Source organism: Chlamydotis macqueenii, chromosome 19 (assembly GCF_036417535.1).
Source record: "Chlamydotis macqueenii isolate bChlMac1 chromosome 19, bChlMac1.mat, whole genome shotgun sequence".
Lineage (NCBI taxonomy): Eukaryota > Metazoa > Chordata > Aves > Otidiformes > Otididae > Chlamydotis > Chlamydotis macqueenii.
The window spans coordinates 1,253,963-1,280,743 of NC_141574.1; the positions used below are offsets into that span (position 1 = coordinate 1,253,963).

Consider the following 26,781-nt stretch of genomic DNA (forward strand, 5'->3'; position numbering starts at 1 on the left):
GAACAAGCAGGGGGTCTTGGCTGTGAGCAAGCTCCCAGCTGGCTTTGGATGCTCTTTTGCTGTACTTCTAGTTTCTCAGTTTGATGTTGCTTATCTCTTAGTTGTCTTGTCGTTCTGTAGGTGGCAGGAGCCGGGATGTCACTGCCAAGACACTAGCACAGGCTGTGCTATAGCTGTATATGGTGCTTTGCAGAGAGAATGAAAGGACGGGCCTGTGCCCAAGGATTGCCCGATGATGGTATGGCAGGAGGTCCCGGGAAAAGCTCTGCCTGTGTCATCTCAAATCCTGCTCAATGCTTCTGGTCTCAGTGGGAATATCTCATGCTGAAACAGCTGTCTGCCTTCTTGAGGCCACAGCTAGCTTCAGCCTGAAGGTACCAGACAGAGCTGGGAGACAAGAATCTGCTTTTTCCATCCTCCCTGTGGCTTTCCCAAGTGTAAGTTTTCTTTGATAAGAAACAAGATAATCTTTACAGACTTCTCCTATTTGTAACTCTGAATTGAGGCATCATAAATCATTAGAGCCATGATTTTCAGGACATCCCTGATGGTGGACTGACTAAAACTCCACACCCCAGTGGCAGTGGGTGCTGATGCAGTACTGTAGGCAGCCAGCGTACAGGTACGCTTTTGTCAGATATGTGCTGCGTGTTCTGACCCCTCTCCACGCAGTCTGTCACTGCAGAGCTTTCTATGAGAAGGAGAGTGAATTCTGACTACTTCTACTTTATCTCCTTTTGCAGGAAAAATCAGCCAAATGGGCAGGAACCCCTCAAGAAGCAGGGATCAGCCACAAGCAAAACACCTGTCCTGACGCCTCAGGCCATCAAACACATATGGGTTCGGACAGCGTTGATTGAGAAAGTGCTCGACAAAATTGTGCAATATATTGTTGATAACTGCAGGTAAGGAAAGAGGCAGAAGCACGCGGATTTGTTGAACTGATGTTTAGGTATCTGAAACAAGGGATTTAATCAAAGGTCTTCGGCAGACTTCTGTGCTGCAAAGTTCTGGTAGGAAGAAAACCAGATACACGGACATTTAGAAGAAATTGTATTTTCGTTTTGAATCATTGACATGTTTCAGACTTACAAAAAAATATTTAGAGCCATAGAGCTTTCCAGAAGTTAGCTAAAAAACTAACTTGCAGTTTCTTAAGGAATTTAGTTTTTTCTAAGGTTGGCAATATTGAACAGTGCTACCGTAAAGAGTAATGCCTTCAGAAGCATGTGAAGCCCTGATCCTTGCCACTCACTTAGACACCTTAGGTCTCAGGAGATATTAGATGCCCAGATTCTAATGGAACCTAGACCTCAGTGACTTGGTGGAATAGAAATGTCTTTTAAGAGGTCAGGAGTGCATAATTCACTTCTTACACTAATTAAAAACAATCCTTTGGAATTTTAGGGAATTTTAATTTCTTTTTCCACATAATTCACCCGGAGACATGACAAGAGAGTTTGGTCTCCATCGTTCCATTACTATGTGTTGTAGATGTTCATCTTACTGCCTTCTCCATCCATTCAAATGAGCTAGGATTAGGTCCTTAACTGCAGGTGTCTGATTTTGAGAAGCAGACCTAGTGAATAAAATGAACCTCTTCATAAGGCTTGTTCTCCTGCATTTTGTGACATTACTACTGAAGTTTAAGTTCTTCAGTCAGCTCTTAAGGAAGAGGAGAAGATGGATTAGAGTTTGAGCTCCATCTAGTGGAAAAGACAGCAGAGGATCATGACAGTTCAAGAAATTTGGGGGTTTTGATTTTTTGACTATGTGGTTTTATAAGTCAACTTTGCCTGCTGTGATGGGAAGGCTTTGGGGTCACTGCAAGAGCTACTGTTTGTATCTTGACAGTGTTTCAAGATTATTCGTCACAGATGGAAAAGATGTTTCAGAATGTGTGGATCTCTTGGTCTCTGTGGAAAACTGACAAAATTGCTTGCAGAGAGTTATTGTTTGTCTCCATATTGCATTAGCGCCCAAAGCCCCGCATCAAATATACTGAGTAAACACATTTAGCAAAAGGCGAGCTCCTGCCTCTCCAGAGCTCAGCTTAAGATCGGATGAGGCAGAATGAGCATACTGAAAGGAAGTGATTTGCCCGAGATTACCCAGCTGATCAGGGGCACAATATGGATCCAAAGTAGGGGTGGTGGTCATCTTGTTAAACAGAGGAGTCTGGCGTGGAGATTTATTGAACTGGTTGTTGCAGGCTTCCTTTGTGCTCTGTGGAGATGTAGTTAATGTCATTTATGTAGTTTAGAAAATTATCTAATTCTAAAGCAGATGTCTAAAATAGGACAAATGAATTTCTCCATAGCTTTCTTACAATATATTTTAATGGTCTTTAAAAATAGTTTAGGATACACCATGTTACAAAAGCCTTCTTTACCTGCAAACCCAACACAACGGTTATTCTTTACGAGATCAATAGGTGAGCTGGTCAAGCTCCATTAGAGCTTGTAGGAGATGTGTGCATCAGTGATTTCTAGGTAATCATAGCAACTGCTTTTCCCTTAGCTGTCAAGAAAATATGTGGGGTTGGGATCCCTTTGGTCCTGTCTCTGGCTGTTTAGATACACAGTTTTCTTATTGGCCCATGGTGTGAGAGAGTGTATTTGATAATCACAGCAAAGTTCTGTTGCTGGAATTTTTTTGTTGGAACTGTAACCAGAATCAAGCTTTGAAAATCAAGCGCAGCACTCCAGATGTATGGCCTAGGTCCCATTTTCAGCCTGGGTAACGCTCTTAGAACACTAAACTCTTAAATCTTCCCTTTCACAAAGGTAATTTAATTGCCTGAATCTACTCTTGAAATGCGTGTTTGGGCTCAGTTTGTATTAAGTATGAAGCATGACCTGGAACATGACTTCAGTAGTCATGCTTCCCCCCGCGCCCTCAGTCGACTTCCAGTGGACTACTGGGGGCCCACGGCAAATGCTGGAGGAACTGTCAGGTTAATAGCAGCCCATGTGGCTTCTCTGCCCTCATCTCTTTGGCTTCCTTTGGTGTGCTTTCTGGTAAGCAGTAACGTGTGATATTTTTAAAGTCAATGGACTCAAGCTAGAAGGCATAAGAGCTTTTAAAAATAACAGCCAGTGTTTTTAACTGGACCTTGATCTTTTACTCCTAGTAAATACTATGAAAAAGAAGCTTTACTGGCAGATCCTGTTTGTGGCCCAATACTGGCTTCTCTGCTAGGTAAGTTCTTGTGAAGTTACTACTTATGCTAAAGAAAAGAAATTGTTTCTTAAAACATTTTGTGTTATGATAGTGTTACAAAAGGTGATTCTATGATTCTCTCTAGCATGTAGTGTAACTGTTTATAATAGAGCAACATAGAAGACGATGTTTTGTTGCTTATGAGACTCATAGAGACTAGTAATCTAGTTTTATTATTAATTATTTGTTGGATCAGAGAAGAGAAGGGGAATAGCTTTTTACTGAAAGCTTGCTAGCAGATTGTAACTACTGCTGCTGCTGTAGCAGGGTATTGTGTCCCACAGGAATATTTTTATACAGCCCTAGATAATAGGACATGATATGTTGTTATATGTGTTGGCTATATTCTGGGCTGATCCTGTAGGATCATTAACGCTCCCTTGGCTTGAGAAGGAAATCTCACTTTCAGTACTTGGCCAGCAGGATAAGGCTAAGTATGTTTCTGAGCAGACTCAGAAGATTTCTCTCTTGGGCTCTTTCCTTAGTTGGACCATGTGCTCTGGAGTACACCAAGCTGAAAACAGCTGATCACTATTGGACAGACCCTTCGGCAGATGAGCTTGTTCAGCGACACCGGATTCATGGAGTACATGGCCGCCAAGACTCTCCTTCGAAACGCCCAGCCCTTGGAGTAGGTATTTACGGTGTAGCTATTTCTGAGTTAAGGCGCAGGTTGACAATAAAAGATTTTATTGAAAATAAAGTAAACCCCAGGAGGGAGAGATCTGAATTTAGAACAGTCTTTCTTTTCTCTTCTGTAATGGAGCCTTTATCACAGATTAGAAGGCCAAATGGCCTCTTTATTTGTACGTAGAAACATCTGAGATCCAGGACTAAATTCTGTGTCTTTGACACTTGTGATCAGACCAGGCAGTGCACAAGAAATTATGAGCTGCATTGGTCAGGGATGAGTAAGGGCCCAGGTCATTTCTCTGCAAAGTCTCCTGGCTCCAGAAAGAAGTTCCGCTCTGCAGAGATGGCTCTAAATGGGACTGTTCCTGTTTTACTGGCCTGCCAGTACAGCCATTCCCGTCCTACCTGATCTGCCTTGACTGTGTTTGTGTGTGCGCTAGATCCGGAAACGACATTCCAGTGGGAGCACGTCAGAAGATCGCTTTGCTGCTTCAGCAAGAGAGTATGTGGAGTCTTTGCACCAGAATTCCCGAACGCACCTCTTGTATGGGAAAAACAACGTCTTAGTCCAGCCGGTGAGTACCTGGAGTTTTGGGCCAATACACACAGCTGCTGCCTGGCTGTGACTTGAGAAGTCAGTAGCGCAGGTAGGAATATAGCCTAGGCTTGTGGAGCGCTCACTTAACGTCTTGTCATCGGGACAGTGGCTGCCTTCCCACTTGACTCTGTTATGCTGAGGTAGATTAAGACGTGATGAATGCTTTCACTGCCTGACCAGTGTGAACTGGGCACAAAGGTAGGAACAGACATACTGGACTGTATTTCAGAAACCTAGTGACTGTACTATGTTTTTCCCCCTTTCTAAGAGCAATACTAAATACCAGCGCTTCTGGTGTTAAGGTTTCCCTCGGCAGTTGCTAGATAATGCGCTGCTCTGGAGCTTGTAGGGTGTAGGAAGACCGGTACGTGACAATTATAGTTGTGTGCTTGAGTCACCGGGACTGTCTGTTTCTTGCTTCTGTGAACAGAAAGATGACTTGGAGGCAATTCCTGGGTATCTCTCCCTTCACCAGTCAGCAGACAGTTTGACTTTAAAATGGACTCCAAATCAGCTGATGAATGGAACCCTTGGAGATTCAGAGCTGGAGAAAAGGTAGTCTTTGCATTCAGGAAAAGATCAGAAACATTCACAGTGTTTATTTCTTGTATACTTGGCAGTATATAAGTGCAACAAGGCTGATTTAACTGAAGGGCTTCTGCATATTGCATATCTTGAGGTGTCAGGCAGCTTGGGTTCTCTTCCTGTTTTGCCACAGATTAAGCTACTTTCCAAAGGTCCTGTAATGCACTTGGATATAAGGCCTTTTCAAAAGGAAAACAAAAGCCCACTTCTCCAGGTGTTTGGGAGAAAAGGCTCAACACTACCTTCCATCATTACAATTCTAGTACCTCCCTTCAGAGGGTCACGTCACTTGGCAAGCATGGCTAATTTCAGCCTCAAAAAAGAGACCTGCAATGTTATTGTCTTTCATTAGATCACTTATTCATCTAATTTGGCATTCTGCTTCAGTGGAGAGACAGCTAGTCTTGAACCAGGCAGGTATGTCTCCTCAGGGAACACTTCCTTCAACCCCAGAGCAGTGCTCTCAAATGCTTAATCCACTCCATTCTTTTTCTAAAACTCCATATGTATTTTCTAATAGAACATTAATGAAGCCCTCTGCCCTTGCTGTTATGGCTAACAGTGTTTAATCTGTAAGCTTGAGCCCCAGTGGACTGACGTGCTGCCGCCCATAAATCACATGTGCAAGGCAGAACTGAACCGGGCTGTTCTGAAACCCAGCTACGAGACCATCACAAAGTCTGTGCCCCAGGCATTTTAATCTGAGCCAGGGCATTGTCGGAACCTGGTCTGGGGTGGTGGGAGAAGGGGAGATGATGGGAAGGCTGCTGCCAGATGCATACACTGTGGAGAACCAGTTCCTTTGCTTTTTATTTAACTATAAATTTACCTTAGTTGACCCAATTTAATAAGCAGTTGTTAACTTAGCAGAGTCTTTTTATCGGGTGCTTGGAACTGCAAGCACTCCTGAATATGGGAAAAAAAAATGTTTCCTGCACTTTTTCCTTCCCTATTAGTGTTTACTGGGACTACGCGTTAATAGTGCCACTCAGCCAGATCGTCTGCATTCACTGCCATCAGCAACGTAAGCATAACCCTTCCTCTCGTGGGCGCGCTCCCAAAGCCGCTTTCTGCCAGGTGAATGTTAGTGCTGCCAATGCTGCTGCCGTTTTATATGGTGCCTGTTAGGGGTTTATTGCAACAGGAGGCAGACCATTTTTCTTCTTCAGATCTCTTCACTGAAAGGCCTGGTAAGAACTCCTCTGCCTAACACCGCTCCAGTTGTCAATTGCTTTCTATTTTCTGGGTTGGTTTTTTTTCTATTTTTTTTTTGTTTTTCTGTGTGCTTTGTATTTTCTGAGTCATCTGTGCAGAACAGCACTTACGGGAAACGGTCAGCGGCAGGTATTAAACATAGAAGGTGTGGCTCTGTGAAGCGTGATCCTCCATCCATTGACCGTCGCAAGAAAGGAGGGGGGGGAAAAGGAGGTCTGTCAGCCACATCTATAGCGGGATCATCAACCTGTAGAAAGGGAGTGCCACCCCGTCACCCTCTGACCATCCGCTTCTCAGTAGCCCATTCTGCTCAGTGTAGGGAGAGGAATCTGGAGTATTCCAGAGTAATCTGGAATTTTGACTTAACAAGCCTTAAGTTTATGTTTATGTTTAAAATACATAAGCAGGAGAGCCACCTGAATGATCACCTTTCCACCCTCAGTGTCATTACCACTTCTAACTAGTTATGGTCACATGGGGATGAGTGTTAAAATCTAGATTCCCAGCCGGGAGAGGATGAGAACTGCAACATTAGTTCAGGTCCGTTTGCCTCACTTCGCTCAGCTTCCCCAGGACGCTTTGTGCCTGTCCAGAATTCCACTGGCTGGTCAGATGCATCACCACTCTGCTTTGTGGCAGTTCCTTAGGAAAAGGGGAATTAAATGATAGATGTGAAACATGACAGCCCTTGTTGTTCTTCACTGAGAAAGTGGTTTCATAACAGGTGCCAGGCGTATACGGAACATGATTTTTGGTGTTTGCACAAGACGACGGACAGTTGGCGGTCCTGCCACAGCACCTGGCACAGCCGTGTTGTGGAACACATCCTGCTCTTAGAGATCCCCCTTTACCCAGGTGGCTCTAGATGCCTCATTCATTCAGTTTTGGAAAAGGAATTTAAGAACCTAATTCACTTATATGCTTTTGAAAATTGTACAAGATGCAGATTATTATGCTTAAGGTAGTATCCAGAGCCCAGAGTAGTTTTCCTTATTTGTGCTAAATTTCTAGTGACAGTGAAGATAGATGAGAAAAATTTACAACAGGGAATGTCACAACAATAAAGCTGACAGCCTCTGGTTCTATCCGTTAGGTTCATTTTCATTCCAAATTGTCTGTCCTTTGTCAAGTTACTTCATACACCAGAGACTTACTTTAGTTATTCCTTTATTGTTTACTAAATTAGTGTTCACAGTCACTTTCAGTGTTTCTGCATGAGGCCTGTTGTAGTTTGCGTGTATCGTGATCTTCTTCAGGACTAAAGGACTGAGATAATCCCTAGGTTGTGGCTTAGAGGTTTATTTACCTACTTAGAGATGATCATAAATAAAATTTATTTAGAAAGTAAGAGCAACAAATAGAGGTTCCAGTGTAACAGTGTGGACTTCCCATGTCCTCCTTTGCAGCAGAAAGCAGATGGACGTTAGTCTTGGTGAGTCAGGATGGAACTCAGAGACCTCCGCTGCACTTCCCCCAGGGAGGTCACCTCCTTGCGTTTCTCTCCTGCCTGGAAAATGGTCTTCTGCCTCGTGGTCAGCTGGAACCACCACTTTGGTCCCAACAGGGCAAGGTACTGCCTTTGCCGACGAGCTGCTTGCGGCAGGGCTGATCTTAATGGCTTTGTGCAACAGCATTCTGCTCCATGGAGCCTGGGCACCACTGTTAAGCAGCTGCAAAGCAAAGTGAGAGGCAAAATAACTCAATACCATTTGATTCTTATAGAGATAATCTATAAAAATTGTTCATACGTTCATTGACCCACTGAGACATGAACTGGAATCTGCTACTGTATCAAAATAGGAACCGGGGCGATAGGGACCGAGACTCAAATGGCCTGGGACACACTTGCCGTCAGAGGCTTGCATTATCGAAGAAGCTGGTGCCCACCTCCCATGGATTACCAGAAAAAGCTGTGTTTTAAGTACACAAAAAGCTGCGTTAAGTACCCCTAAACCACCTGCTATGTACGATTCTGTTGTTTCCTACCTCACCTTCTCCCAACATTGAAGGTTTAATTTTAAGATTTAAGATGCCAAAGGTCTGAAGTAGTTTGTTGTGCTCTGTTAGTCATTGTAGCTGAATGTATGGAATCATTATTTTCTCTAGGGTAAGGTATTCCCAAAGCTTCGAAAACGGAACAGCAACAAATCAGTGGACCTAGAGGAAATGCCAGCTGAAGACACTTCTACAGACTATGTGTTCAGAATTATCTATCCAGGACACAAGCACGATAACAGTAAGTGCCTTTGTTCTGCTTCATTTAAAAAACAACAACAACAACAAAACAAACAAAACAAAACAAAACAAAAACCTAAGAAAACCTTGAAGTAATATCCTGGGAAGTAACCGAAGGTAACAGATGAGCCAGGGTTTTTTCTTTTTTGGGGGGAACCTATCACAAAATTTTGTTGTGTGCTAATTGTGATCAACAGGTACAGCTTACTGTAGATTTCCTTAATGCAGTGAAACTTGTTATCCTACTGGAAGTGGAGTTGAGGTGGGGAATCTTATTTATATTTACTCTGTGTTTTGCAGAGGAAGTTTTCAAAATACTCCCCTGGGCTTGCAAGCTGAGACTAAAAGCAGAAAGATTGCTTGACCACCCAAGAGCAGTTTTGCTCCGAAGTGAGGATATTTTTATTGGCCACACTGCTTGCTCATAATGTTGTTATTAGGGGGAAAAAAACCCAACCAAACAAACAACCAAACATAAACTCAACTCTTAAAGTACCCCAAGAACTCCCTGGGCTAAGTTTTCCTGGCTTGGAAGCAAGAACTTAACAATAGGTAAATAAAGGCCCTTCCAAGGAAACGATATGATTTCCCAAGCACCAAACCAGCTCATGTCATCAGTGAATACAAATTCCTTACGTGCAAGAAGGCATTTGAGCTAGTTCTCAAACAGCATGTTTAGTTTTATTGCCCTTGGCAAAGAAGCAAGAATTTCCCTAAAGTTCCCAGGGGATTTGGATTTACTGCTCACACTGGGACTTACTGCAGCTGAAAAAGCAGAATCTCAGCTGAACCCTCCTTACCCAGGGGACTGAACCACAGTGGGGGCCGTGCTTTATTAGGGCTTCGGGATTAGCGCAGGTAAGTTCACGCACACATCGGCAAAAGCATGTTCTGCCTTTCCCCGAGTCAAGGGGAGCGCAGATTCTGTGGGCACATTCGGCACAGACCTGCCTGTGACAGAGCGAGCTGACTCCTGTCTCGGGCTTCCTTAGGAGGACGCCTGTGCCTTGCATGTTTGCAGTGCCAGAGCTGGGGAGCAGAACGTTTGCTGTCCAGGTGCATCTGGCACAAGTTTCAGAGTGGAAGAGAGGCCACAGCATTGATAAGGGCATGGTGAAGGAGAGAGGCTAGCAGGAGCCTAGAACTCCATGGAGTTTTGCTAAAAGCATACTTGCCTACTGCAGGCTGGCACTGGGGCCTTTCTCCGTTGCCGTGATGTGACGTGTGCTCTGGGAACACAGCCTGTGCACAACTAAAAGCTGGCCCGGTTTGGTGGAGCGTGCTTTTTTCTGTAAGAAACTCCCATTTACAGGAGTTTGTGCCTTCAAGGAGAGGGCAAGATTCAAGTCCTTTGTCTTTGCTGAACATGTCCTTCTGAGCTTTCCCACAGAGTCGAGTTCTCTCTTCTTATCCTCCTCTTTCACTATTTTCTTTGAGCAGTAACTATTAACTACCACCACTTAGCTGCCAGCCGCTCTGCCTCTGTTGACGATGATGAGGAGGAGGAAGATAAGCTACACGCAATGCTATCAATGATCTGCTCTCGGAACCTCACAGCTCCTAATAGGATGAAAGGTTTTTATCCTCCTCCCCCTGTGTCCCAGAGCTCTATTGCAGCTCGTTCCACTGATGCATACAACAGTGTTGGCATTATTACAGGGAAAAACCGTTCATTCACACCATGGGATCTGGAGATGAAGGTGACTGTACAGAGAGGCTGGGAATACGCTCACAACCTGTGGGAAGTGGAAACAGCAGCACCTTCCCTCTCCTTTGAGCGTGTGTGCTGCTGAACAGACAAACTCTCCTCCCAGAGCCTTCCTGCCCTGCCTTCATAAAAGCTGGGTACTAGAGCATGTTCTCACAGGAGAAGTGGGGAGTGTAACAGGTCTTTGTATTCTCCCTCTGTGAGTCAGTCGTGCAGAGTGTCACAGACTGGGGAGGGCAGCCTTGTGTAGGAAGGATCAGAGGTGAACCACTGCAGCAATAGCAGTGATGTGCTGGGCACGTCAGAAATGGAGCGTGTCTGTGGAGAGAGAGCAGGGCAGAGGTGTAGGGAGTTACAGTTTCAGCCCAGGGATGGTGCACGTGTACACACTCCCACGCTTTGGATTCCTCTGTAAGGTAGCAGAAGCATGCAGAGAAGACTGCAGATGCAGTGCCTTTCTGTACTCGGGTGCTTTCATTCCGCTTCTTGCATTCATAGACTAGGTGGGCTTCAGGCTCTCCACCTTCCAAAAATCTATCATCTAATTATTTTCCTAAAGCAATTAGTAACATGTGTATTAAGTTGGTATTCTCAAGTAAGAGTGTGTATTACAAGCATTTAGGACCCAGTAGCCTAGTTCTGAAGACAGAGAAGTACCTGCTTTCTCAAAGGAGGAAGCTGAAGGTGTACAAAATAATCCGTTCCCCCGGCCAAACCCCTCCTGCACAGCTTGGGTTCTAAGGCTTGCAGTGGGTCAGAAGACGGGCAGGTGTTGTCCAGGCCTTTCCACTAGTCCATGTGAACTCTCTCCCTCCTCTAAGCTTACCAGTTACTGCACAGCTTCCATACTGCCAGACTTTTTTTGATACCTCTTGAGTGTGTGTGCCAAATCTGGCACGCTCCTGTTACAATCAAAACAACAGCCTCTTCCTAATACCTGGAGTGTATCAGCAAGAACAGAACCTTCTGTTATCGGGCTGTAAAGTAGCTGTCAAAAGTTTGACGTCTGCAGAGGAAGTAGGAAGGAGAGCAAGTGCTTGCAAGTTTGACTCTTGCCTGTATTTTTCATTCGTTGCGTTAGCATGAGCACGTCTTTTCTGTTCTATTTCCTAAGAAAAACAGGATGTATCTTGACTCCAGATAAGACACTCCTACCTTTAAATAGCAGAGCAATGAGTTTGATTCCAAATGGATGTGAGCCCTGCTCTGCTGGGACTGACTGGAGGAGACAGCAATTGCCCTGCACCCCTGCGTAGTGCTCAAGTTCTGTTTACACATGTTATGGACACGTGTCCAGGGAGATCCTCCTCACTTCTTGTAGGCTGCCCACACACTTATCCCAAGGTAGTAGCCCCTAGGAACTAATAAAGCCCAGCCCGAGTTAACAGAGAGTTCTTGGAAGGTATGGATGGAAAGAAACTCCAAAATACAGCGTTCCCGTTGAAAAAAGGTACTGTTTCAGAAGGTTCTGTGTGTCTTCACTGGATATGGGTGGTAACGGAAAGGAAGAAGCTCTAACACAGCCACATACACGTTAGGAGGCTAACGCTGTGATCTAAAGCATAGGAAACAGAATTTAGGCTTTAGTCAGGTGATGGAAATTTAAGTTCTCCCCCTAGAACAGCTGTCAAATATCTGCTTTTGCGTATTTCATCTTGCAGGCAATGGTGTAGTTAGGAATATGTCCGTTGTTTGAGCAATGACTCTTGCTGAACTAGCTTGGGTTGGCTGTTGTCCCTCCAGCAGCATCCCCTTAAATAATGACAACACTGTTGCAGCAGGTTTGCTGGCCATTTGCTTTTACGTTGTGCAACATGCTCGACTTCTGCATGTAGCTGAAGTTACAGATAACACCACCACAGTTAAATAAAAGATGCTGTTCACTCTAATTCTTCACTAATTCAGGTACCTTTCATCTGAATCTTTAGGTTCTGTGGGGTTCTTTCCTTGTTTCTCTAAAAAATAAACTAAAAAAATTAAACTGAAAAACCCACTTTCCTTGTCTGTAGAGGGGAGGCAAAAAATAATGATCTAAAATGTTTGTCCAGTGGTTTTTACTTGAACCCAATAAGAAGCTGCAATAAATACTGGGTCATTCAGCTCCTTCCTGAAGAATTAAGGTGAAGAGCATTTTTGCATCACACTTTGTTTTGTGAAGTGAAATACACGTGACTGCTTCCGCATGAGCCTGTGCTTTTTCTGTTAACTGTTTTTACTCCACTCCTTCCTCACCTCTGCCCACTTTCTCATAGGCACTACTAAAATGCTTCATGCTGCCTTGATTTAAAATGCATGAGATGGTTTGGAATTGCCCCTACCACCACCCAACCGATGTACGTTTTAAAAGCACGGCCCAGGGGACTGGATTTTGCTTACAAATGTTAATGTAGTGACATACAGTCTTATGGAATTTGCCTTAATTTTAATCATGGGTGAGCTGAAAGGCCAGTTATTTATTATAAACCAAAAAACCCACACGCTCAAATGCCAGCTGGGAAGGGAAGAGCCGAAGCCAAGCTTGATGAAGGCAGCTGGTGATTTTTTTGGGGTTGCCTTCCTGAAGCTGGTTAAAAAGGCAAATAATTTGGTGGAGCAGGGATACTTCAAGAAGCTGCACTGCACTGCTGGATCACATCTTCCTGCAGAGTATCCTACTTTTATAATCATAGTGTTGACATTAGCAGGACTTGAACTGTCCTTCTGCGCTCAGTATTTTAGTATCTGATCCTAAGGGGGAAAGAAGTATCTTCTGAAATTAAGTGTATCAGTGTCTTAATTTCTTTTATGCTCAAACTTTCACTCTAGCTGGATTAGCAGCTACATGACCAGGAATTCCAGGAATTGCAAAATGAAATTCTGAGACCTGAAAATAAATAGAAGGTCAGGTTAGATGATCTCTTCTGGCCATAACTAACACTACCATAGTGTTACACAAGCAGCAGTTTCAGTTGTTACAGCAGCACCCTTTTCTCTTTCTCTTGAAACACAAACCCAGATGTGCATGGGCAAGAAAGGGGGAAATAGCAAAGGGATTTGACTTCACGGGAAGTGATCGTGCACAGCATGCAGCTGGTTTAGATGTGCCAAGAGCAGTGTTTCTGAGGTCGCTAGGATGGCGCTCTCCCCTTTCTGGAACCAAGGTTCAGAGCCTGCTGAGAAGTAAAGCATGAAGCCATCAGGACGCACAGAAGAGAGGGAAAGGAGAAAAAAGGCTGATGGCCTCCTGTTTTGTTTCGTTTTTTTTTCTAGACACCAGCGACATGATAGAGATGCAAGGCTTTGGGGCAAACTTGCTCTCGTGGCAGCTGGAGCACTGCAGCCAAGGCTCCTCATGTGTCTCCTGTTCAACAGGCAGCTCCCCCTACGATCTACCCAGCTGCTGCAACTGCATCCATGACAGGTAAGCAGATGTGCAGAGAGCTTAGCTGGGAGACGTTGTGCGTGCCACAGTTTGAAGCAGGGAGGTTTTATTGGTTGCAACACCAGAGACAAAGAGCAACAATTTTCAAGTAGTTTAACACAAAAAGCTGGAGTTACACAGCAAGAAATTTAGCTTATTAAAACCACTCAAGTCACATTTTGACAGAAGAATTGCATCTAGTTCTTCTGTCTAGTCGAACAGAACTCAGCTCTGGAAATGTGTTCCTTAACAAGGCATTAACAGTTACAACAAAGGGCAACACTTCGTCTAATCTGACAAGGACCTGTACAGTGCACCTGCAGCAGCTCTACCTAAATGTGCCAGGTTGGATCTGGTTCAGGGCAAAATGCTGGTGGGGCAAATGCTTTCAGAAGTGTAATTTCTTGTTATTGCTGTCCTTTAGCTAAATAAACCTTGGTGCAGAGAAAGAATTGCTACGTGTAGGTCACAGAGGTCAGCATAAAATTCACGCTTATCTGTCCCCATGACCTACGGTGTTCCTGTCCGTGTGTCTCTGCAGAACTCCCTTAAAGATGCTGTGTGAAAGCATGAAGAGGCAAATCGTTTCCAGAGCCTTTTATGGATGTAAGTGAAGCTTCCGACTGCCAGCCCTCGTATCTGTATGCTTATCTAAAAAACATGTGATGTTTGTTTTAGAAAGCTGTCCGACCCCAAATTTATTGTTGTGAGTCAGATCACCTCAGGACAGTAGGTGGATGTGACGCAAGTATCACAGCTTCATAATTCCATTATTTGTGGGTTTTGCATCTAGCAATGGGAGAAGTGATGCTTAGTGGAGACAGAATGGAGTTTTACCTTGCGGTGCAATACTCTACTTGGATTTTACTAGTCTCTGTCAGATTTATTTAAACTTTGCCTCTGTTGCAATTCTTCATTCTCATACAGCACAGTGCAAGTTTAATTCATATAGGATTATTAGTGGCATCTTTAAAATATCACAGCGTCATCTCCAAAACGGGGCTGCTGATAGGAGGTAGGTTGCTCATTCACAGAAGTCTGCCTCCTGCCCCAACCGCAGGGCTTGCCTACTGCCGCCACTTGTCAACAGTGCGGACGCATCTGTCTGCCCTCGTGAACCACACCATCATCCCACCTGACAAACCCTCCAGTGCTGCAGGAGGCCTGACTAAAGAGGTCTGGAGCAAGTATCAGAAGGACAAGAAGGTAAGCAGCAGAATACCTTTATGATCATTAATTACACTGGCTCGCATGCACTGCTGCCTTGAGTGTGATATCCCTCAGGCTGGCCCCAGGAAGCATTAAAGGCTTTTCCTAGTCCGCACACGATCACTTCTCTTCCGGTGAGAGCGAGGCGATTCTTAAAATCTCTTTTATCTTTTGCATCTCTGACGATGGCAAAGATATCCATTAACATCAAAACAACTATCTCCTGACTCCTCTAGTCTTTTAAAAGTTAATTATTTTCATGGGAGGCACAGCAACTTAAATTAGACTGGATTTGAACTCCGGCCCTAAAGGCACACATCAAGTTGCAATGTATATTTAGTGCCGTGCGTGCGTTTCACTGTCTTTATACTTGGTGTTAAGTGTATATGAGCGTGCCCGAGAAAATAAAGTTGTGTTACCTTGATGCCTCTTTCTCCTGACTGCTGTAGAATTACAAGGAACTGGAATTACTACGAAGAGTTTACTACGGTGGAGTACAGCATGAGATTCGAAAGGAAGTATGGCCGTTCTTGTTAGGTCACTATAAATTCGGCATGGCCAAAAAGGAAATGGAGCAGGTAAGCACGGCTTCCCGGGGATCTGAACTACGTTTGCAGAATAGGATTTGTTTTCTGAATAGCAAGTGTTAGTCTTTATTATTGTTTAATATTCCTAAGGGAAAAATGCTACTGAAAACATGAGTGACGCGTGTTAGTGGAGGGATTATCGCATGTTACCATGTCTGAAAATCACTGAAGGGAATTCTTTGTTGCAGTCAGGAAACCTGCAGTCAGCCTCTGCCTGTGACAGGCACTTGCCCTGAGCTAATCCTGCTCTCACACATTTGTCACTCACCAAATGGGGAGACATAGATATCTGGGTAGGAATTTGAGTCATCCCTCTTTTATATGGTGTGTTGGCTGAGTTATACTTCAAAATGCTCTTTGAAATAACCGCTTTATCTACGTGATACTGCAACTGCGCGTGTGGAATTCTGCTGGAGCCGTGAACAGCCCAGGTCTGCCTTCTGAACCGCTCTGGGAGTTACTGTCTGGAACCTAAAAATGCCCAGAGGAAGCTTTGAATTGTACGCTCGTTATACTTTTGCTAGACTTAAATAAGACACGCCTCTGTAAAACACAAGGTTGCCTTATCTCCTGATGGCCGGGCAAACTGCCTCAAAAGAGAAGCAAATCCAGACATCCAGCCAGGCCAATACGTGGCTGTAATCCTGCTGGAAAGCACGTCTGTTCTACAGCGGGACTGGTTCAATCACCCCTTTCGCATACAGCACAAGTTGAAAAAAGAAGTCCTTCTAGGGCACCGTGCGGACTGGTTCCTTAACTCTTGCTGTCGTGGTGAAAAAGGGCGGGCCCTTCCCAACACTTCTGCAGATCTGGTTCTGAGCTGCAGCAGCCGTGATCTGGATAACTTGCAGCACTTCCAGAAGCAGTGTGAATATATTACATTTGCATTTGGTGCTCCAATAATGATTCTTTTTTAAAAAAAAACTCAAATTTTCAAGAAATATAGGCTATTGGAGGCTTCTTGCATAGATTGCATTTTGCTGTCTCTGTTCTCCACAGGTGTATGAACCATCAGATTTATGATCCATGTGTAGAAACAGAAGGTGTGCCTGGAACTGAAAAAGGGCCCAGATAGTTTTCAGAGTGGGAGATCTGGAGCCACAACTCATGGATTCTGGCCCCAGTTTCAAAGGGTGCACACATGTATACGGCTAGAACATAAGAGATTGGGCAAGAAGAGATAAATACTGAGTCCCTTTGTATGACAGCAATTACAGTAAATTCATAAAGATGTGTTGCAAGGTATAAGGGGTCTGCAGAATGCAAGCTCTGACAGGAAATGTTTTTCCCTGAGTTTGTACCGTACTAACACAGGGGTGCTCCAGGCCTCACCTGGAATTCTGATGAGCTACTCAACACCAGGAGTAAGTTACAGCAATAACCAGCTCCTCAGAGAAATGTGCTGTTGGAGGCTAAAGCGTACCATTCAGTGTAAGAGCCTATTAAATGAATGACATGGAAACAGTCATTACATTTGCAGGTAGATGAAACTTATCGCGCCCTTAACTGAAGTCATGACGGGTGATTTATCATCTTTGCCTTCTGATGATATTTTTGCAGTCATCCATGAGTATCTGGGGCACTCCCACCCATGGCTGTCCTCCAGCCTTCCACTAACTGTTGTATTTTATGATTTATGACTCGGCAGCTACCTCAAGTGACAAACAGCCTGCAGCTCATAGCATGAACGCTCTGGTAGCAACTCCAGCCAGCAGAGTCCAGAGCCTGAAGCCAACTCACAAATTGTGGTTTCTCTTCAGCTCCTGACAAGTGACAGAGTAGTAAAATTACTACATGTCCCTTAATAGCTCAGGGGGGGTTTCTGTGTCTGTCTTTCAACAGAGGAAGGCAGCAGTGGGAAAAATCTGGTTTATTGCTATGGGAACCAGAGTGTTGAGGTGCTGTTGATAGCGTACACGTATGCTTATATGAATCTTTTCTGGCATCTACAGTGATAGTTTATTCCCTGCAGAAAATGGGCAGCATCTTACTGCTCCAGTAATCGTGCTTTCCAGTCACAGTGATGCACTCTTCAGAGGGCTTCAGGATCCTGCAGGCCTTCTGTCTGAGACATTACACTCGCTTTAGACCTTTCCCTCCTGGCTTCCATTCATTTTTAGTGCTAGCTTTCAAGGAGGACCACCATTTCAGGGTCTGTCTGTCTGTTTGCAGGTGGATGAAGACATCGCTCTCCGGTATCAGAAGGTCATGGCTGAGTGGAAAGCCTGTGAGGTCATTGTGAAGCAGCGAGAGAAAGAATCGCATTCTGCCACGCTGGCCAAGTTTTCATCGGGCAGCAGCATTGACAGCCACGTCCAGCGACTGATTCACAGGGACTCCACCATCAGCAACGATGTAGGTACTCCCTTCCCATTCACCCACCTGGTGCTGGCAGTGCGGGAGGCTTAGCATTTGCCGAGGCGCAGCCCAGGGAAGCAGACGTAGGTGAGCGCAGCTCCATCGCTCTGGAGCTACGTGAGCCCGGTACAGAATGTGAAGCTGTGGAGCCTCCCCAACAGAGCTAAGAGCAGGTCTGTATTTTGGGTAGTCTGCAGCTGTCCTTAAGCAGGACCTGCCTGAGGGGCATTAAGGTTCACCTACTATAAAGATCCTTCTCTCAGCAGAGGAATAGCTTTCTAGATCTCTGACTTGTACGTCCTCTATTCAAATCCAGCATAGAGCTGGATCGCTACTGTTAAAGCATATTTGTGATTCTGTCACGTCCCTGTTTGACAGGTTGTGTGTGACTTTACTTTGGGAGAGGGGATCTTTGTCAAGCTAAGGTAAGATGCTAAGCAGTAGAAAGGCAGACTGAATTCACCCCTTTGTAACGTGAATAACCAAGAAAGGGGTTTCTTTTCACGTTGCTGGACAGGAGAGGTGGCGCGTGTGTGCCAGAAGTGCCTCTGGGCATCCAGACACTTATGCAGCCTTCAAACAGCTAACTGATTTCAGTCATGCAAGAGAGAAGAGAACTTGACATAGTTCAACAAAGAGTTTTTTAACAAGAGAAGAGGTAAAGTGGTTGCTTGGTGAAAAGAATTTGAAGGCCAGTCTTGACTTCAAGCACCAGTAACTGAACTGGATTGTTGGAGGCCTGAGGTATGTTGGTCTTCTTCAAAGATACATTGCAATAACGGATGTTATTACGTTGCAATAACAGATGTTATTACGTTGCAATAACAGATGTTATTACGTTGCAATAACCGGATGTTTTTAGTGTTGGTGTTGCAGGAAGGGAAGCTTCACTGCTTTCCAGGGTATTTCTAACTGAGGATTATGAAAGGGGGAGACATCATCATAGCAGACGGACGTGAGATCATAAACTGGTACTATTCTTACACTTACAGTTTCAGTATAAGGACTGAGTGAGGAGCTCTCAGCTGTTTGCATGTAGGGAAGCTCCGTTAACCAGTGATCTTGTTCACTGAAGTAACGTCCTTATTTCTCTCTCGTGGCTGGAGGTCTGTTTGCTACGTTAATGTCTCCTGCTTCTCTATTCTCCCCTGCTTTATCCGAATCTTCTCTCCCTTGCCCACCCCTAGGTCTTTATATCTGTAGATGAAACAGACTCAGCAGAGCGGGACTCAAAGGGTCAGGACGACCCCACTTTCACCATGGTGTCTACCGACACGCCGGCAGCAGTAGCTGCCGTAGAGCAACAGTCTGTGGAGTTTGACTCCCCTGACTCTGGGCTGCCATCCTCGAGGAACTACTCTGTGGCCTCAGGCATCCTGTCCAGCATCGATGACGGGCAGAGTGTCTCCTTTGAAGACGGGGCTGAAGAAGAAACTAGCACGGACTTGGAACGGACTGACCCAGACACTCCACGTGTGCAGAAACACAAGTCAGCGGTACTGCAGTCTCAGGATTCTGCATCAGAAGAGCAGCTGTGTTCCCAGGTCGATTATTTAATGGATGTTGCCTCTGTCTGCGCTGCATCCTACACAGTAGGTCAAACATGTATCATCATCTCTCCGCACAGCATTGCTTTTCTAGCAGAGACTTGTACTTTTTCAGATAGGATGTAATGAGAGACAGTCCCAAACTAGAACTACAGGGGGTGGGACGACAACTGTTTTTGCATCCCAATCTTTTCACCTGGATGTTGAGCTAGATTGGTAATAAGACAGCAAATAAATGTGGGGTGGGGTTTTTTTTGAGTGGGAAGGCAAGGAAAAGAATGTGGTACAGTTCTAGCAGCTAAAAATTTCAGAGGCTGCGGGGAAGATGGGAGGGCTTGGACAAGACACCGCTGGTAAGAGTTCAGTGTCATTTAATTCAAGCTAAAGCGCACATCTCATCAAACTGAACCACCACCTGAGTCCATCTCTCAGTGTTGCTGTCAACAGAGCAGTAGTTGAGTCTGTGTCTCTCTGCTGAAGTTTTTCCACTGGAAACGACCACTTGGAAATAGGACAGGCTTGGAACGTTTACCAGAGAAAGTGTATGCATTTCATCGGGGATTTTTGACAGGAACAGAGTATTTTGATGCTGTCATGTGCCCAAAGTATAATTCTACTATTTCTGGTTTGTGGATTCTCAGAGTGTCTGCACAAAGTCCTGGGAATGCTCTAAACTCAGCAGATCTAACTAAAACTTTTCTCTTCTAGATAGAGTTATTGGACACTGTTGCCTTAAATTTGCACAGAATTGATAAAGATGTCCAGAGATGTGATCGGAATTACTGGTACTTTACTGCCGATAACCTGGAGAAACTCCGAAATGTCATGTGCAGGTAATACAGCTTGTAAGCTGAACTACTTTTCACATTTCTGTCATAATTCATAAACTATAATAACATAGAAATAATAATCTGCATAAAAATTCTCACTAATTAACTTAAAACTTGCAAGAAGGAGGAACAGGTAGGATGGTAAGTTAGAGAGCGTGGGTATGACAGGAGATGCAAGTTTGGAATGCAGGCTTCAGAAGATTCTCTTTCTACCTCAAGAGACAGAGCCTACCAGTCACCTCGAACTGTCCTCTGCAGCTACTGTCAGCTTTGGGTTCCTCCGTGTGAGGAGAACACGTCCGTGCTCTAGTCGGTGACAGCAGTTGTGAGCTGTTGAGGGACGTCTACTAAGAAGGCAAAAAGACTACATCTTCAAATCAAAACTCAAAGCGGCATCTCTGGCCACTGAGACCGGCTGGAATCAACAGAAAGCTAGTTTTCACTTTAGGAATGCAGATTGCCATGAAGGCTGTTCAGCTAAGCACACTTAAAGCAGAAACTGTCATAGACTTTAACACTCGGAAAAGATACCGACATTCCACCTAGGGGAAAAACAAAAACAAAAGCCAAAAAACCCAGGTAACGTAAAAATCTGGGCTTTTTTCCATAGACCGTTATGCTTTGGTTAGCTGTTTTTTCACAAACTATTGATACGCAAGCCATGTATGGTCCTCTCTCTCCAAGTAGAAGATAATACAGGGCTGTGAAAACCCTCTGGAACGCAAAGTGTCAAAAAGTTCTGAGTCACACATTCAACAGCTGCTTAAGATTTGGTCTCGCATAATCGAATTAAACTTCAGTATAATTTTTAGCTTTTGAGGAACAGGAAGAGGAAAGTTCGGAGTTAGTTCGTTCATCCTGTAAGTAGACAACTGGTCACATTCTTTTACTCTTCACTACACATTAAGAGCCTACAGCAAGAGTCGTACTACAAGAGATACTCCTGTCTCACATGCTGCTCTGGCCTCATGGTGGATTGTTTAGAAAGCTTTTAGGAATTTTCCTGAAAAAAAAACAGTAGAAATATTGGTCATTTTGTACCAGTGTGTTGGCAGAGTTGAATTGCTGTAGTAGTTCTCTGGACTTCTAGCTTGATCTTTTACAGCACTCTAGAACAAGACCCTTAAAAGCTTCAAAAGGAGTTGTATCTTGGGTGTAAGACACATTTTTGCGGCCACTATGCAGGAAGAGGATTTTTAATCCTATTATCTCTTGTGTTTCCTTCTTTCTGCAGTTATGTTTGGGAGCACCTAGAAGTTGGTTATGTTCAAGGCATGTGTGACCTCCTGGCTCCTTTGATGGTTATACTTGACAATGGTAGGAAGGGTTTTCTTTTGGAACACGTTGGTATCTTTAGGGAGGCCTTTCTGTAGAAATGCTGTATCAGACGTTGTGTCCATTAACCAGGGCTAGCTCACCAGGAAAATCAAACGGGCAGCTCTTGATTCGTGTTCTCTCTCTGTGTGGCTGTTGTTGAAGTGGCTAACACTAGTATCTCGGGGATTCCCTGTTCACTCACTGACTTCCAGGTTAAATGTTACTAAATTTTCAAAGCAGCTGTGTTCCTGCAGTTGCTGAAGCTGAAAACTCAACTGCAAGCTGGGTTCTTTTGAAACACAACTAGTAAAAATGGTCCAGAGTCAGATACTGTCTTCTGTTTCCTCTACGTACTGGTGCTGGGATCTGGGAGTAGCAAAGGGGAAACCCTGTTTTTCCCTTTGTCCTGCCGTATGTTATTTTGGTTCAGGGAAGTCACACAACTAGCAACGCTGAGCACTCTGCATTCTGTCTGCAGATCAGCTGGCTTACAGCTGCTTCAGCCACCTGATGAAGAGGATGAGCCAGAACTTCCCCAACGGAGGTGCCATGGACACACACTTTGCCAACATGCGGTCCCTAATCCAAGTGAGTCTTTCTGAGTCTTATTTGAAAGACGATGAGGTTGTGGCAGAGGCTCAGAACTAGCTTGATGCCACGGTGAAGGGCGAGAGTAGAGTTGGTGGGAAGATGAAAATTTGCCACCTGTTGCAAGTCAGTCTGTAACTTACTGCTTGGACCTTTAAACTCGCAGTGCAGACTGACTGCTGTCACCTCACACCTGCGCGGCAGGAACTGCTCACCTCATCGCTCTGCGTCGGGGCACCCCCATCAGGCACTCTGCAAACGCAGTAACAAGGCAGCTCCGTGCCGAGCAGCCCCTCTGGCTACCACAGGGTGAGGGGGTAGAGAGCGGCGCGGGAGCCTTACCCAGCCTCCAGCACCTTTGATCTCGGCCGCTTTGAGACGCGGTACTGACAGCTGATGTTCTGCGTTTTAGATTCTAGACTCCGAGCTTTTTGAACTGATGCACCAGAATGGAGATTACACTCACTTTTACTTCTGCTATCGCTGGTTCCTGCTTGACTTTAAAAGAGGTAACGATGTTCTCTGCCTGTAGTTTAGAGTTGTGCAAACTGAGAACAGCTCTGTGTTTTGGTCTGAATGTCTGGATGTGAGCTAGGCTCCCAAGAGAGTTTGTAGCTAGGAAAGCTGATGCAGCTCTGAGAGATGAACTAGCACTGGAATGACCAAAAAAAAGCTTAGAAAGGAGCATTGCGATTTCCTGGTAACGTGGAGCTGTTGTACTTTGCTGACTGTGTTACTGTATATGGTGTGGGAGCACCCTGGGATCCCTGCGCCAGCACCCCACCCACGCCCCCTCCAACAGAAGCAGCTGGCTGTAATTGCTGGGTGCAGTGTTGCTGGTGAGACCCGTCTTGCTACCAGGCAGGTCAGTAGCTCCGGTGGGTTACAGGCTGATCTGCAAGAATCAAAAGACGACGTCCCTCTCAGATACCCCAAAGCACAAAGGTGACAGAGGGAGATGATACGCATCCCTCGGCCATTTATTATGAGCAGCTACCTGACGGTGAGGGGGCGGCACTGTGACTCTTAACCGCAGTAAACCCTCTGCCTACTGGATAGCTCCAGCCTGGATGGTTCGAGAAGGCAAAGCTGCCATGGGTCGTATCTGAACTGGGGCGTGCGTAGACCTAACTTACCAGCATCTGCTATACAATTAATTGCTGCCAATTAAAAACAGCAGAGCTTTTGCTGTGATAGGTTCCCTGCAAAGCCAAGGAGGTGGCCCTGGACACGTTCAGATTTGCAGCCTGACGTGTAGCCCTGCCTAGAACTGGGCCTACCTGTGCTGCTGTCACATGGCTACTGCAGTTTAGGCATCTTCCTGGGGTTCAGTCTGCACTGCCACACCTACGTTCTTTCTTCATTTTCCTTTAGTCCCAGTTCTGTTGCCATACTTGCACACGTAAGTGACAGGAGGTGGCTGGAGGAGAGGGGGAAGAGGAGAAGGCGGACTCATCGAGCACTAGTCATGTCTGCATAAGGCTGTAAGACAGTAGTTGGGGGGGAAATGGTCAACTTGAATAATCAGATGCTCTTGTAATGTTTATTCCCATTCAGAATTGTTGTACGAGGATGTATTTACAGTGTGGGAAGTTATTTGGGCAGCAAAGCACATCTCTTCAGAACATTTTGTCCTTTTCATTGCCTTAGCACTTGTGGAAGTTTATCGAGAGATTATCCGTGATAACAACATGGACTTCACTGATATCATCAAGTTTTTTAACGGTAAGTTGAGCTGAGCGTCACATTTGTGAGATCCCAGGAGGGCTGTTCGCAGGCACATGTGGGCACAGGCCTCCCGCTCCTGCTCTGGGGTCGCAGGGCGCTGGGACTTCTCCAAGAGAACTGACACCAGGAGGATTAGAGCTTGATGCCAGGACCTGCAGCACCAAGGGGTTCACCCGCTTGTTCTGTCTGTATTTCTACAGACCTAAACCCCTGCAGTGCTTTTGGATTGCTGCTGTTACACTAATTAATTAATGCTAATGCTACAGTAATATCAAAGCTAGGACAGAAAAGTTCCAGCTGCTGACAGTTAAGAATGTTTGTCTGTGTCTTTTAGAAATGGCAGAGCATCATGATGCCGAGGAAATTCTGAGGATAGCAAGAGACCTTGTGTACAAAGTGCAGACGCTGATTGAAAATAAGTGATAACGAGCAGAGCGTCGCAGTGGGCCTTGTTGTGAGCTGTCAGATGGAGCATTTCTTGCACTGTAACTGCAAAACGGTGTTTTAATTGCATCTTCCATGTAATGTAATAAATATCTAAGAGATTTGTAACAACCTTTTAAAAACAGCACTTTTCCTTCACCAGATGAGGTTTGTGTTTGATAGACCTTGTTACACTCACTTTGTATTTCTAGACAAAATCTTTTTGCATTCTCTTGCTTCCCTCTCTTGAAGACCATCTGTCTCCGTATTTGAGAGATCAGAAGGGGGATTCGACATTCTGGAACATTTCTGTTTCGACTTACTGCACCTTTACAGCCTGGATGCACATTGTGTGCTCTGCCAGAACTTCCATGGAGGTACGGCCAGATCCAGCTCACTCGTGTGTTGCAAGCAGTGACCTGGGCCCTTGAGGAGCACGTTTGCGGACTCGGTGTCTGTGCCTTGACCACGGAAGAGAACGCGTCTGAGCTCCTGTTGCTAAAACATGTGGATTTGTATTTAGCAGAGTATCTAGCAGCAATTAAAGTAAATAAGTTACCGGCGGGGAGAGTGGCCTTGGACTCAGTAACGTGGTGAGTGTGAGCAGTGACAATCTGGCAGCAGTAGCTGAACACCTCAGGTGGCCTTTGCTGTGTAGCTCACGCGGTTGAGTCTTCATGGCCTGCACACGCCGCAGACCTGCCTGCCTTTTACTTTGCAAACGTACTCTGCAGATACTCCCAGGTGACACGATCTGCCTCATGTAGACCAGGTTAATGCGAGTTTAGCGCACAGCCACAGGCTCCGTGCTTGTTTTGGCAGCTCCCACACTCTGTCTGCGCGGAGTGCCACGAAGTTCAGATCCCATGTTATGGAGCGGACACAGCAGAGCCTCGCCTCCTCCAGATTACTCACTGCGCACCACCAGCCGCCGCCTCCTGCTCTGCGGAGCTGTCTGGGAGACCCCCCAAGCACCAACCAGGCGTTGGTCCACTCAGGCAGGTGTGGGTGCTTGCCAGGTGAAGCAGCTGAAATTGTTGCGTGGGAGCTGACCCACTTTGCTGCCGCACAGTGCTGGTTTGCAGAGCCGTCCCTGCGCCCCGTCAAGTTCTGTGCCACTTCTTTCCCTGCTTGGCCGCAGCCTTTCAGTAGCAGCATACGTCCCACCCCGTCCTGCATAGCGCAGAGGTGGCTGACGGGCAGCTGGGCTTCTGCCCCAGGGCTGCGCAGGGCTGCGGCTGTGCTGGCCCCTCACCACGCTGTATAAAATGACCGGCGCTCCCAGGGTGCGTGTTGTTTCTGAGTAGCCGTGTCTCTGTGTCAGTGAGAGGGAGGGAGCGGGTTTTTGCGAATGGGGTTAGCTGCAGATTTCACGGATCCTCCTCCTAGAAAACCTAGGGACTTAGTTTAAGCACTTCAAGTATTCCAAAGTACTCCACCCTTTGCCATTGAAACCTCAGTGAGCTAAAAAAAAAAAAAAAAAATCTGAATTTTTGTGTTTCTCCTTTTTTTGGATTTTTTTTTTTTTTTTCCTTGTCATTACCCAGGCAGCGGGCACTCTTGCTCTTCACACCAGGTGCGTGTCCTTGGGAGCCTTGGGGGTCCTCACAGGCCTGAGTATTGCTTGTACAAGGAAAAGGTGGATTTGGTCCTTGAAAGACCATCTCAGCCCACTCAGTTCTGAGCAAGGTGCTGCAGAGGCGGCTGCGGGGAAGGAAACCCCCTTTCTGTGCTAGCGGTGCTCACGGGGGACCCGTGGGAGTTTCAGAGGGAAGAGTTCGCTGAGCTCTGCTGCCCGCCCCTGCGCCTCACGGGCTTGGGGTGCTGCGTGCGATGAGGAGCCAAGGAAGCATCCTGCCCGCCCCAGCTCATCAGCTTTCATGGCTGCATCCCGCTGCTTCGGGGGCCAGTGCACGGCTGCTGGAAGGTCTCACACGCACCTCAGTTCGTTCACTTGAAGTGAAATGCTTTTTTTTTTTTTTTAATTGACAAGAGCGAGAAAACCCTCCAACTCACAGAGTCTGAGGAAGTGATGTAAAAAAATAAAACTGCACTATTTTTCTTTGCTATGTTTGGAATGTACTATACAACTCTTAAAAAAAAAAACAACCACAAAACACCCAAACCTCTGTGAACTTTGTTGTATTTGTTTGTTAGAACATTCTGTCTAATTGTATTTTATGAATATTGTGTATTGACTTATTTATTTTTGTTGGGAGCAGACTACTCTATTGCTCAATTATTTATGTTTAAATGTAACATATTAATAAATACTTATCGTCAAGGCATTCTGTGGAGCTCTTTGGAAGCAATTTCTTCCCCCCCGAGGTGATTTCGGAGACAGAACCGGGAGTCCCAAGGCCCAGGGCTGTCTGGGAGAGAGCGAGATAGCCGAGTAACACGCCTGTGGCGAGCGTGCGGGGGCTGCTGTCCCAGTGGTATTTTTAAAGTCGGCAGGTGGTCACCAGACAGAGGGCCGATGTCCCGCCCGTGACTCTAAGGGCGGATCTAAGTTACAGGCAGCTATCGGCACGCGCTGAGCCTGCTGCCGGTTCAGCCCCGCGGAAGGAGTGGCAGCAGAAGCAGGCCTACGACAAG

At 45.6% G+C, this 26,781-nt stretch overlaps 1 protein-coding gene across 8 annotated transcripts in view; it reads left to right on the plus strand.

Moving 5' to 3' along the window:
- SGSM2 (small G protein signaling modulator 2) overlaps nucleotides 1-26,471 on the plus strand; it is a 58,677-nt gene extending 32,206 nt beyond the window's left edge. For 2 of the 8 annotated variants that reach the window (XM_086762754.1, XM_086762759.1), the window contains 21 exons: nucleotides 744-905; nucleotides 3,134-3,201; nucleotides 3,708-3,853; nucleotides 4,296-4,430; nucleotides 4,884-5,008; nucleotides 5,995-6,062; nucleotides 7,660-7,823; nucleotides 8,360-8,489; nucleotides 9,929-10,063; nucleotides 13,446-13,596; nucleotides 14,138-14,202; nucleotides 14,657-14,802; nucleotides 15,255-15,383; nucleotides 17,565-17,747; nucleotides 18,938-19,342; nucleotides 20,006-20,130; nucleotides 21,362-21,444; nucleotides 21,923-22,032; nucleotides 22,445-22,541; nucleotides 23,590-23,757; nucleotides 24,095-26,471. In XM_086762754.1, coding sequence (XP_086618880.1) covers nucleotides 744-905; nucleotides 3,134-3,201; nucleotides 3,708-3,853; nucleotides 4,296-4,430; nucleotides 4,884-5,008; nucleotides 5,995-6,062; nucleotides 7,660-7,823; nucleotides 8,360-8,489; nucleotides 9,929-10,063; nucleotides 13,446-13,596; nucleotides 14,138-14,202; nucleotides 14,657-14,802; nucleotides 15,255-15,383; nucleotides 17,565-17,747; nucleotides 18,938-19,342; nucleotides 20,006-20,130; nucleotides 21,362-21,444; nucleotides 21,923-22,032; nucleotides 22,445-22,541; nucleotides 23,590-23,757; nucleotides 24,095-24,183 — 2,884 coding nt within the window. In that variant the 3' untranslated portion in view covers nucleotides 24,184-26,471. Of the gene's footprint in view, nucleotides 1-743; nucleotides 906-3,133; nucleotides 3,202-3,707; nucleotides 3,854-4,295; nucleotides 4,431-4,883; nucleotides 5,009-5,994; nucleotides 6,063-7,659; nucleotides 7,824-8,359; nucleotides 8,490-9,928; nucleotides 10,064-13,445; nucleotides 13,597-14,137; nucleotides 14,203-14,656; nucleotides 14,803-15,254; nucleotides 15,384-17,564; nucleotides 17,748-18,937; nucleotides 19,343-20,005; nucleotides 20,131-21,361; nucleotides 21,445-21,922; nucleotides 22,033-22,198; nucleotides 22,381-22,444; nucleotides 22,597-22,627; nucleotides 22,759-23,589; nucleotides 23,758-24,094 lie in introns of those variants that run through there. The other 6 variants (XM_086762756.1, XM_086762755.1, XM_086762757.1 and 3 more) reach the window with 6 other exon arrangements.
- Nucleotides 26,472-26,781: the final 310 nt, after the last annotated feature.